Source organism: Odocoileus virginianus, chromosome 28 (assembly GCF_023699985.2).
Source record: "Odocoileus virginianus isolate 20LAN1187 ecotype Illinois chromosome 28, Ovbor_1.2, whole genome shotgun sequence".
Taxonomy (NCBI): domain Eukaryota; kingdom Metazoa; phylum Chordata; class Mammalia; order Artiodactyla; family Cervidae; genus Odocoileus; species Odocoileus virginianus.
In genome coordinates this window covers 41,033,149-41,045,339 of record NC_069701.1, presented here as the reverse complement: position 1 = coordinate 41,045,339, position 12,191 = coordinate 41,033,149, and the positions used below count along the sequence as shown (strand labels likewise).

Genomic DNA, 12,191 nt, shown 5'->3' with positions numbered 1-12,191 from the left:
AAGGAGGCAGGAGAGGCGTGTGGGGAGCCGCAAAGACAAGGGAACATTCTGAAATAACCCGCGGGGTCTGGAGTCCCTCTGCCTCTTTCCTGAGGATCCACCCGTGCATCCCCTGGGCTCCTCACAGCCCGCTGGTTTTATTATTCTCATTATTTCCATCACAGACAATTAGAGCCCCTCCACCCAGGGGAATTTAGCTGAAATGAAATTATCATCCTGTTTCCCAGGGGCCACCTTGCTGGGGAGCTGTGGATTCCCATGAGTGAGTGATACTTACTATTGTGCTCCGGGTTTTGCTGTCGAAAAAGGAATCCTTGTCAGACAGGTCAAATCTGTTGAAATATTGGGGGGAAGAAAGAGACACAGCTCACTGGAGTTGGCTCTCCTGGTTTCCAAGACCCTAAGGGGTCATACTACCCCTGTGAATGGTGACCATGAAATCGGCAAAGCTCAGTCCGCCTGCTGGGTGTGACCCAACCCTGGATGTTTGTCTCATCCTCACCCCCTGGGGAGGCTGGGAGACCCACATGGGGTCGCGGTGTGGGCGGAGGAGGTGACCCTAGCAGCAAATGTGGTCAGATCGCCTCTTCAAGGACTTTTTCTTTCCGAGGACACCCTCAGGGGGCCATTTCACTTCTGCTTCAGTGACACCAGGGTGATCACACTCTTGGGTACTTTAACATTTCAGACAGTCTCACTGTAATTCCCAAATGGTTTCGGTCCTGAGGTCTTGGGCCACACAGATGTCTTAGGGCTAGAGGGCAAAGGGACATGTCTGAAATGTATCACCCACTCCCCAAGACAGTCAGGGTTGAGCTGGGGAGGGCAACTCGGGGTGGGGGTGGCTCAGAGCCTGGAGGAGAGCCAGGCCTGCAAGATGGGGTGCCGAGGGAGGCGGGCGTGGCAGAGCCGAGAGAGGCCAGGGCCGGGCCCTATGGGCCATGGAAGGTGGGTGTCTCCCTCTCAAGCCCAGGGGCTTGGGTCCTGGGGCTGGAGGGGGAAGCTGGGCTGGGGCACTTCCTCTCTCTCATGTCTGATCCCCAGCAGGACTGGGAAACAGCGATGGAGCATGTGGCCCCTGCCCTATGACTAACGCCCGGGCCAGAGCAGAAGCTCCAGTTCTGAGCTGAGGCCCAGTTCTGTGGGTCCCATGGGACAAGGGGTGTCCAGGGGCCTCCCACCCCCCACAGCTTTGTAATCCCAACCCCACAGGATTCCCAGACTCCAAACTTTCTATTTCCACTCCCACCCACGCTCCAGCTCTGCCCGGAAAGGCCGTGCAGCCGCCACTGACCCGGGTAGCTACGCCCTACTGCCCATCAAGAGTGGGGGAGGAGGGAAGGTTCCAGAAGGCTGTAGCCCTGCCAGGCCGCCCGGCTAGCTGCAACACCCGGGCCCTAGAACTCTGGCTGGGGGGCTGCTTTCCAATTCTCAGCTCCCAGAGCTCGGCAGACCTCAGGGGCTACAGTCAACCTTGCCCAGTTCCTCAGAATGTGTCCTGAGAGGGACGGAGTCAGGCAGCGGTGGGGGCCCAGGCCTGCCCTCACTCGGGCCTATGCTAGTTTTCCTGAGTGTCACCCAGTAGAAGGGTGAGAGTTTGTCCCCTTAATTCCTCAGTTCATAGTGACCTCAGAGGTTATCTCCAGGGCCCCTTCTGTGCTTGAGAACCACAAGTTCTTACGGGAATATGCTCCAGGGGCTGAAGTGGCCACTTCTTTGGGCAGGGGAGGGATGGAGAATTCTGGTTGGTCCTGCAGACTGTGTCATTAGGGCAAGTCCAGAGTAGGGTGGTGTCACCACACAGCAGGTCCCGCCCTCTCCGGGAAGGGGTGGGCAGGTGGGGCCCCCACTTACAGATGCTGCTTCTCCCGGGAGAAGGGGTAGGAGAGCCTCTTGGTGGTCTGGGGCCTGTGCTCTGCCACCTTGGGCTGGATGGGGTCTGTGATCTTCTGGAGCACAGAGTTGATCTTCTTGAGGAGGCCGCGAGTCTCGCTGATATGATACAGCTGTGGACCAGGCAGGGTAGGGGGGCGCGTCATCTGCTGGGCCCTGACCCTGGGCATCTCTTCTGAGCTGGTTGGGGAGGCAGTCCCTTCCCCCCTACCCCTCCAACCCTGGAGCTGGCCGGCCTGGGAACAGGGGGTGGGGATGGGCCAGGATGCCTCCTCTACTCCTGGGTTTCCTGAAAGCTGGGTTTCCTGAAAGCTCAGAGTTTCGGGAGATCCCAGCCAAAAGGGCAGTTCTAGTACATTCCAAGGAACTTCCCCCAACTTTGCATTTGTTTAAAAAGAGGCGATCCAAAGGATGCTGGTGGATTTGAGAAGCTGGGAGCTGACATTCCTGAGAACAGCTTCCCTCTCCACGCTCACAAGTAAACCCTGAGGCCTCCCTGAGCTCCTGGGACACATGGGGTTCCCAGCTTGAAGTTGTCGGAGATCAAGAAGAAAAGCCCCAGCAGGCCAGAAAACGTAATCATATGAAATGAGTCTGATGAACTAGCTGAAATACTGAACATAGGAACAGTGGAGCAGGAAGTTTCCCTGTGTTTGTGTTTATGAGAAGCTCCCGGGCTCCTATGCCATCTCCGTGGGGCCCAGACTGTAACCTCCGCCCTCCCAGGGGACCCTGGAACTCCCCTGCCCTCCCAGGGTGGGTGGGCAGCTGAAGCTCCCTTGGGCTTTTTCCTAACAACCCGGACCCTCCCGATGTTGTTCTCCTGCCGGCTTCCCTGACACACAGACCCAGGGACCCCTTGGGAGCAGAAGCATCATCGCTGACCTTCTTTGTTGGCATCTTCAGTTTCAAAAACTCAGCCTCTCGGCACAGCACATTCCAGGGTGCGTGGATTTTTACAAATCCAACCCCGTGAATTTTTGTCTAGAAAGAGGGGAGAGGGCCTCAGTCAGCGTGGGCAGATGTTTGGGGCTGAAAACCATTTTTACCTTCAGGGCAACTACAGTTTACAAGATGGCAGCAGGTGGGGCTCCTTCTACTCATCAACTCCAGGCTCCTCTGATGATGCTCCCTGGCACCTTAGAATCCCCTGCAGATGGCACAAGAAAGCTGGGGGTTGGGTGGGCCCCTGGCATCCCACAGGAGTGATGAACAGGGAGGGGTTGGGCGCGGTGCCTGGAGGGAGGTCTTGACCCCACAACACCTGGGAGGTACTGGGGGTGGGGGGAAGCTGAGGGCCCCCAGAACAGTCTGAGCCATGTAAGACCTTTCACATCCAAGACTCCAGGCCCTTCGACTGAGGGGGTGTATTCAGTGTCCCCAGGATCCTCAAGCAGGGCTGAGGAGCTGACAGTGAAGATGGTCCCCTCTGGGCACCTCTGTGGGTCAGGACACGCCTCTGACTGGATCTGGCCACCACCCCACCCCCAGCCCCTGTCCGCCAGCTTCCCTGGGTCTGCACTGCCTTTATCCTAATGTGGGCAGCTGGAGACCCGCCCGTGTGCAAGTCCATCACCCTGACTAAGCGGCTGTGAACTTGGACAGTCACTTCTCTCTGGTCCAGCGCGTCTGAATGACAGGATCAGGCAGCAGAGGGTCGCTGAGTGCCGTTCGGCCAGGGACCACACAAACTATGACAAGAACTTTGAGGACAGGCTCCAGTGGTAATAGCCGCCTCTCCCTGCCACCCCGGTCCAGCCAGAACCCGACGCGAGATGGGCTGTTCCCTGCGCCCTCCTTGGCGCCAGGGGCGCACTCCACTGAGGCAGGGGCCGCTCCGCCTGTACTTCTCCGCCCCTAGCCCACCAGGACGGCCGCTCCCGCAGTCCGCCCACTGTGCGAGTGGGCGGGGGGCGGGGGCCCCACTCCAGGGCCACCTCATCGGTGCGCTAGCTGACCGGTGGGGCCGGCGGCAGGCTGAGCCCACTGTGCCCGCAACCTCAGACAGTGATCCCAGGACCACGGTGGCCACCGCGCTCTCTGCTGCCTGAGGACCTCTCTCTGCCGAGAGCCCGGGAACGACCTTGCTGGAGCGGCTGGCACGTCCTCAGACCTGGAAGCTTTCTGTTGCCACACCTTTCAGCCCGGGTGCAGTGGCAGCAAGGCAGGCTCTAGCTATCGCGGCCCGGCTCGGGCCCTTTCCCCAAGCAAGTGACCGTTAGTGAGCAACTGTCCACCAGCGACCGTTAGAGGTCCTGCTCAGCCATTGGTCAGTGCCATGGTAAGCCCCGCCCCCAAGCAAGCGGCCATTAGTGAGCAACTGTCGACCAGCAACCGTTTGTGGTTCTGCTCAGCCGTTGGTCAGCGCTACGGTAAGCCCCGCCCCCAAGCCGGAGGACACCCCCCACCACCACCCCCCCGCCGCTCCCTCCCCCTCCTATATAAACGGAGCCCGAATTTGGACTGAGGGACGATGGTTTTTTGAGAGGCTAGTCTGCTGTTTTCAGTTTACTGGCTTTCTGGTTAAAGTCGTTATTCCTTGTTCCAGCAACTCATCTCCCCATTTATTGGCCTGTCCTGGGACTAGCAGAACAAGCTTGGGCTCAGTAATACAACGAGCTCGATGGGGAAGGCTGAATCACTGCTCCCTTCATGGATGGGGGACACTGAGGCTTGGAGAGATGAAAATTAAAACGAGAGCCACCATCTGACCCAGCCATCTCACTTCTGGGTAGCCAGCCCAAGACAATGACATCAGGATCTCGGAGAGACAAGTGCACTCCCATGTTCACTGCAGCCTTGCTCCCCGAAGCCAAGATATAGAGACAGTCTGAGGGTCCTTCAGTGGGTGAGCAGATCAGGAAAGTGTGGGAGATAGATACAGTGCGGTATTATCCAGCCATATAAAGAAGGCAGTCCCGCCATTTGTGACCACACAGACAAACCTGGAGGATAGTCTGCTCAGTGAAACTAGTCAGACAGAGCAACAAGTATTGTATGGTATCACTTACGTGTAGAATCAATAAAAACCTATTTCACAGGCATGGAGTAGAGGCGCTGGGTCAGGGGGATGGGGAGATGTAGGTGAGAAGGACCAACTTTCAATTATAAGATAAAGTTCTGAGGACCTATCGAACAGCAGGGTGACTGTAGTTAATAATATGGTATTGTGTATGTGAAAGGTGTTGCGAGACCAAAGCATCCTCACCATACACATGTGCGCACACACATACATGCACGTACACACACACACACACACAGAGTTAACTGTGTCAGGCGATGTGTATGTTGGGCAACCAGTCCATGACGTCTATGGGCATCAACCCATCACAACGTAGACTTGAATACACACAAACCGTATCTGTCAATGACTCTTAGTGAAGCTGGGCTTCTAAAATCAGCGCCCGGCACCTGGGAGCTGGCAGGTGTGGAAACCCGGGATCACGTGCAGACTGTACACACTCTTAATCACAGGTGAGACCTGAGGCAACCCAGCAACTCTCCACTTTTCTTTCTTTCTCTGTTCCCCTTGCCATTTGTGTTTAACAGACTCTCAGTATCGAGTGAGCAGGGTCAATGCGGCAATAATCTTTCCCCATCTAAGGCATGCACATGTACCACCAGCAGACTTCCCAATCGCCCCGAGATAACTGGGGTGCCGCATCACAAAAAAGCAAGGAAACACGACATTCGCCGGGACAGAGCTGCCCGACGGCAGTGCGGACTATGGTCCACCAAAGGGACCCCCAGGGGCTAGGAGCCCACACTGGGACCCTCAGCTTGAGGTCACACTTGCCTTTCCACCATTCTGAAGGTCCTGGCAGAAGAAAGCCAGGCCATGGAAGGGGGGTGGTGTGGCCAGGCCATGGGACTCAGGGCAGGACTGACTTGGGTCTGTGGGGGGCTCCACGTCCAGTCACCACCCTTGAAGTGTACAAAGTTCTTGGGATCATTGTAGGTTTCTGGCAAAAAGCAATGGAGCCAAAGCCACGTAGGATGGCGTTTAAGGAAAAAACCTCACTGAGGATTCACGCAGCGCCAGCCTCGGGCCCCAGTGAGATGCAGACTCCCGGTCATCCATGGCTATTCCTGCCGCCCGCCAGGGCAAGGGGAGCCTCCTGGACACCGGGAGCCATGTGGGGCTCCTCCCCCACTTTGAGTGAAGGGCTGCACCCGCCTGGATGACCCCGGCTTATCCCTCCACCTCTGATGCTGAGGCCCCTGCGCCTCCCACGACTGGAGGATCCAGCCTCTCCCGGGGCCTCCGTGTCACTGCACAGGCCTTGTCCACGCGGCCCCAGCAGGCAGGGTGAGGCCTGTGTGGAGCCTCCCAGGTCGCTGGCCTCGCTGCCCACATCGGGGCCGTGCAGGAGCACCACGTGTCCACTGAACGAGTGGATGAGGGCCCCTAACAATGACAGTGATGATGACGACGAGGAGGAGGTGAAGGGGGCTGAGATCCAAGTGTCAGTCCCTGATTCAGGCCTCTGTGCGTATGAACTCATTTAACTTCATGACAAGGTTGTGTGTGTACGGGGGGGGGGTGGGGGGTGGTTGGCAGGTCCTGCCACTGTTCTCACCTCGGAGCCAGCAAGTTCACTCTCGGTGTTCAGGGGCGGCTACAGCCACTGGCCACAGACTGGGCAGCTTTAACACAAATTCATTCTCCCCAAGTTCTACAGTCAGAAACCTGTGATCAACGTGTGGGCAGGGCTGAACTCCCTCGAGAGGCTCCAGGGGAGGGTCCCTCTGGCCTGGTCCAGCTCTTGGGGGACCCCAGGCCTCCCTGGGCTTGTGGCCACATCACCCCAACCTCTGCGTCTATCTGCACAAACCTTCTCCCCTGGGTGGCTCTGTGCTTCAGATCACCCCCTCTTCTCTTCCAAAGACACCCGTCATGAAATTTAGGGTCCACAAGCATCCTAGGTGATCTGGTGCAGAGGTCAGTAACGTTACTTCCATCTGCTGAGACCTTTCATCGGAATAAGTCACCTTTGCAGGCTGCAGAAGGATGCACGGCTTTCGGGGCCACCACTCAGCCCACCATACTTGTCATGAAGCCTCACTGGGCTTGGTGCAGGGAGCTTCGAAGAAGCAGGACTCTAGGACCTCAGTCCCAAGGCTGCCTCAAGAAGACAGTTAGGATCAGGACACTCGGGCACAGCGACCAGATAAGCAGGGCTCAGAGGTGTGCTGGAGGGCGTGGGGCTCACCTGCAGGGAGCCTGGAGCCTGCCATGACGGCCCAGGGCCGGGGGACGCAGCACATGGGTTTGGGAATGCACACATCCCAGCACGGACGAGGGGAGGCAGGCCCGGGGGCTCAGGCCAGGGGAGCCCAGATCGTCCTGCTGCCCTCAAGGGGCAGGTCAGAAGGGCACAGGAGGGAGCCGTGGTTTCAGCGACCTGGGTCGCAGTCGGTCTGCTCCTGTGTCGTCTCTGAGAGTGACTCAGCCTCTGTGAGCCCACCTTTTGCTCCTCTGCAAATCTTCGCCATTCGTGACTTGCTTCACAGGTGGGGGGAGTTCCTGGCGCTCTCAGCACCCCCGCCCAACCCGGTGGCTGAGGCTTGCGGCCTCTCCATGACCTTGAGGCCGCTAAGGCCAGCCCTGCACAGACTCTCTGTGCACAGAAGCTGGAAGGCGCTGCACCTGCCCTAGGAAGCCCTGGGCACCAAGGCCTCTAGCCTGCGGGCTCCTGGGCGGGGCTGAGCACATGGGGCGCTAGGAATGACCGCGGATGGCCCCACACGGCCAACCCCGTCTTTCCTGTTAGAGCCCAGGTTTATTTTTTTGTGCTCTGCTCAGCCGCACGCAAAGACCCAAAGTACATTCCCCCGAGTCTGTGGAGATTTCTCTCAATGTTCGTCAAGAGGCAGTGCCGGGCGGGCATCGCTGGGAAACACGCTCCGCTGTTTATGTGAGCGACAGGGTCCCTCCCAGAAAAACAGCTGGCAGGATCGGGAAAGGGTCGTGGGACTCGGTGAACACACGGGATGTCCTTGTTCTTACACACATGGGAGGTTTTAAACCCTGGCGCCCAGCCTGACAGCAGGCTGCTCCCGGTGGGAAGCAACCAAGAGACGCCGGTCCCCTCCCCCAGCCAGACGCCCCAGAGCGGAGGCTTCTGTCCAGACCAGCCCCTTGGGTGGGGAGTCTGGAGGCCACAGAACCACAGGGACCTTGAGCCTTGGCGTGAGCGTGTGGAAAGCCGAGGGGCTCGGGGAAGGGACAGGGTCAGGGTCCTTGCAATGGACTGCCACCAAAGGCTGGACAAAGACAAGAAAGAACAAATGTCACACCTTAATGTTGCTAAAGAGCCAAGAAGGCCCAGAAGAGTGACCCGGACTGAGCCGTCCAAGGTGCGGAGGGGACGGGGAGGCTCGCCCAGCACAGACTGGATGGGGTTAAACCTCCACTCCCGGCTCAACTCACAGGAACGGAGACCCCACCACTGTCGTTCCCGGCACTTTCCTTTGAGAAGGAAGAAGGGAATCACAGAACAAGCAAAGACGTCCCCGAGGGGGATTCCTGGAGCTCGAGGACGCCAGGGCCCCTCTTCGTCCCCTCGGCTGCCTGAGCCTGCGTGTTGTATATCACGGTCACCCGTCTCCGCTGAAGGGCGGGCTCCGAGGTTGTTGGAAGGTTGGCCTCAGCGAGGCTGAGCATGGGGTCCCTAGCTGCCCCCAGAGGGCTTCCGGGCAGCACACCTCCCCAGCCCACCCTGACCCCACAGCTGCCGCCCACCCCAGAGGGCCCCCTCACTGCCATCAGGGAATCAGGGGGTGCCGAGAGCTCAGGCCCGAGGGTGCTGGGGGCCTCCACGGCATCCTGTGTGTGCACCCCTCCCCGGCTCACGGTCCAGCTGTGGGGAGCGTGTGTACACAGCAGGGACACACAGACGGCTCCAGAGCACCGCCCGGCCAGGAAGCCCCGGAGCCCCGGTGGGAGGCCTGGGCCGGACGTCTGACCACTTCCCCCTCTGTGCCCTCGGCTTCCTCAGCACCAAGGATAACCCCACCGCGGGAGGGCCTCTGAGGCCAGGGCTGCTCTGCGGGAGGGGTCGTGTTCCCCTCGAATGTGCTCAAGGCACGTGATGCCCGGTCAGTCCCTAATGACCGGGCGCAGCCTGCTCTTCCTGTTGGCACCGGGGTCCCGTGTGGGTGTGAGCTGGAAGGCTGGTTCCAGGCTTGATTGTCTGCTCAGGTGACCGACGTGCCCCCAGGAGGGACAGCGCCTGGCACGGGGTGGGCCTCATCCTCCTTCTCCTGATCGGCGCCAGGACCGCCCTCCTTCCAGTCCCAGAGGTGGAAGACAGGGGCCCTTTTTCGGTCACCTGAACGTGTCATCTCACGGGAGTCCAGCTTGATGATATCTGCTGAGTGATCCAGGAGGGCCAGGGGGACAGTCCCCCCGCGGTCTTTCCCCGACCTCTGGCCGCACCTCCGGGTTCACTTTAATACTCGTGGACGAGGGGGCAGGCTGGGACCGCCACTGGGGTCTGACCCTGGCTTTCTCATGCCCGCCCTCCACCTGGACGCCTCCCAGAGGAGACAGGAATGTGCTCAGTCCCTGGGCAAGGGTCGGCAGGGAGGCATTTCTGCACCGTGGTTCCTGCTGACCACATCTGCACCGCCCGGGAGGAGCTGCTGCAGTTACTTGGGCGCGGTCACATGGGGCGCTGGCATAAGCATGCCTTCAACACATCCTGGACGTCGCACCCTGACTGTCTCCAGTGAGCCTGGACGCAGAACGTGCTGTCTGAACGAGCTGGGGCCGCAGGACTGGCTGGGGCGGATTGACCCCTCAGCTCTTGCCATAGGCTCTGGCTCCCAAGGCCTGGCTTGTTGAAGGAATAAAAGACATGTATTCATTCACAGGCCTACTTTGATGATGAGTGGGTAGATTACTCAGATCCAGCCTCTCATGGAAAACCATTAAAAAAAAAAAGTATCACTCACTAAAGTTGCCGAAGACCTGAGAAGACCCAGAGGAGCAACTGCCCAAGGTGGGGAGTCTAACAGAAGACCCCTCCCTCCGGATGGAGCTGGAACTCCCAGGAGATGACACTGTCAGGTGACCCAGAAAGGGCCTCCCTCCTCCAGACCCAGGAATTACAAGGAAGGTGGTGCTGGTGCCAAGCAGGAGAAGGAGCGGGTGAGGACCCCAGTGGGTCCAGGCACGTCAGCCTGTGACCTTGGCTCAATGTGGTCCTATCCATAACGCCCTCACATGAGTGGAGAATGCAAGTGCCAAGTCTTTCTGGATAAGGGCACCTTCTTCCCAGGCTGGGGAACTGCCCCACGGGTTATGGAAGGGTGGTGGCCAGTGGGGAAGAGCGCCAGGCCCACCAGGATGAAAGACAGCTAGAGGAGAACCAGCAGAAGTGACCCCCTCAGCTTGGGATCCCGAGAGGATTAGATGGATAATAAAACTAATAAAGCTCTCCTCGTTTACAGAAATAAACCTCAAGATAGAAAGGTCCTGCAAAGGACAGGAAATCATTTAAAAAAATGACACAGCCAACTTGGAAAAGAACCAAACAGAACGTGCAGAAATAAAAAAGTGTCATAACGAGAAGCGAAAATAGAAGACACTTTTGAAGACCTTGACCTCTTCAGGAAAGGGAGACACGTGGGCACAGAGCAGGAGCATGCTGATAACATATGCAGCCCCCTGCCCACTCCCTGCTCTCCAGGAAGAAAACCCAACCCTGATCTGTAGCTGGATCATGTGCCAATTTCCACGGTGTAAATACTCCCGCCATGGCCTGATTCATGTACTAAAGGGTTTACACCTGGATGGCAGAGTTCCCGAGGAGCCAGAAAGAGCTGACTCTGGCACACAACCGGCCTAGAGACATGGGAGGACGTCAGAACCGCACCTGAAGGGCACAGATTTCAGCCTGACTACCTGGGACCCAGGCGGAGCTGTCCTTGAGGAACTTTAAAGACAAGACTCTTAAAACATGTCCAGGATTCACTTTATAACAAGTACACTTCCACAAAACCAAGAGAGGCCCAAAGGAAGCCAGGTGGGGTGTATAAAAACCTTAGCACTTAGGACTCAAGAGACATAAAAACTTTACGGCCAAAGAAATGAATGTGTAACGGTGGAATTATGAATATACATATGACTAGCTTGGGGACTAGACAACGGCCCCTGAGACCTCACTGCAGGAGAGGCTCGTGGCACAGGCACTAAGCCTCCTAAGCACTCATAGGAGTGAGATGGGGGCTGAGGACCACATTTTGCTGCTGTTCAGTCACTAAGTCACGTCCGACTCTTTGAGACTCCATCGACTGCAACACACCAGGCTTCCCTGTCCTTCACCATCTCCCAGAGCTTACTCAAACTCAGGTCCATGGAGTCAGTGATGCCATCCAATCATCTCATCCTCTGACGCCCCCTTTTCCTCCTGCCCTCAATCTTTCCCAGCATCAGGGTCTTTTCCAATGAGTCAGCTCTTCACATCAGTTGGTCAAAGTATTGGAGCTTCGGCTTCAGACATCAGTCCTTCCAGTGAATATTCAGGGTTGATTTCCTTTAGGATTGACTGGTTTGATGCCCTTGCAGTCCAAGAGACTCTCAAGAGTCTTCTCCAACACCACAGTTCAAAAGCATCCATTCTTTGGCACTCAGCCCTCTCTACAGTCCAGTTTTCACGGTTCAGGGCAGAGCCTGATGTGAGGACCCAGCACCCAGGTTCAAGTGCTGGCTCTGCCCCTGTGGGGCCCAGGGCCCTTGATCTCCTTGCCCCACCTCTCAGAGCCTCAGTTCCTTCCCTCGGTAAAGGGATCTGACCCTGTACCACAATCCGGGTCAGGATGCCCACACAGGGTGGGGTGGGGACGGGGGTCTGCGTCCGGGCCGACAAGCCCCTGAGAACATCTGGTGCTGCACTGTCCTTACATATGGAGCTGCTGAAATTAGACTTCAGGTGCCTCAAAGTCGAGAAGCCCCACCCCAATGTCCAGGCTATGAGGAGGGACCACCGCCCCCCAACTCCATGCTCATCACCACACTGAGCCAAGTCTGGGAATGCACTCGGACACCAGCTCATGCCCACAAGGCCTCAACTGGAAACGGCAAGAAACATGCCCTTCCCCCCACCCTGTGTCCACGGCAGCCCTGCCCACCCCCAGCAGGGAGGACGTGCCATCACCTCCATTCTACAGACGGAAAAACTGAGGTCCCGAGTGGGGAAGCCACTTGCCTGAGGCTGATCAGCCCCCAGGAAGTGTCCGGGCGGGGTCTGGACACACACATGTGGCCTCAGAGGGGCTGGGCGGGGTCTGAG

General features: G+C 58.0%; 1 protein-coding gene across 8 annotated transcripts in view; it reads right to left on the bottom strand.

Annotated features, from left to right (window-relative positions):
- The window catches only part of ANO1 (anoctamin 1), a 186,300-nt gene that overhangs the window by 68,883 nt on the left and 105,226 nt on the right, over nucleotides 1–12,191 (bottom strand). For all 8 annotated transcript variants that reach the window (XM_070457798.1, XM_070457797.1, XM_070457799.1 and 5 more), the window contains 3 exons: nucleotides 2,779–2,877; nucleotides 1,855–2,006; nucleotides 278–332 (listed from right to left, as the gene is read on the bottom strand). In XM_070457798.1, coding sequence (XP_070313899.1) covers nucleotides 278–332; nucleotides 1,855–2,006; nucleotides 2,779–2,877 — 306 coding nt within the window. The remainder of the gene's footprint in view (nucleotides 1–277; nucleotides 333–1,854; nucleotides 2,007–2,778; nucleotides 2,878–12,191) is intronic.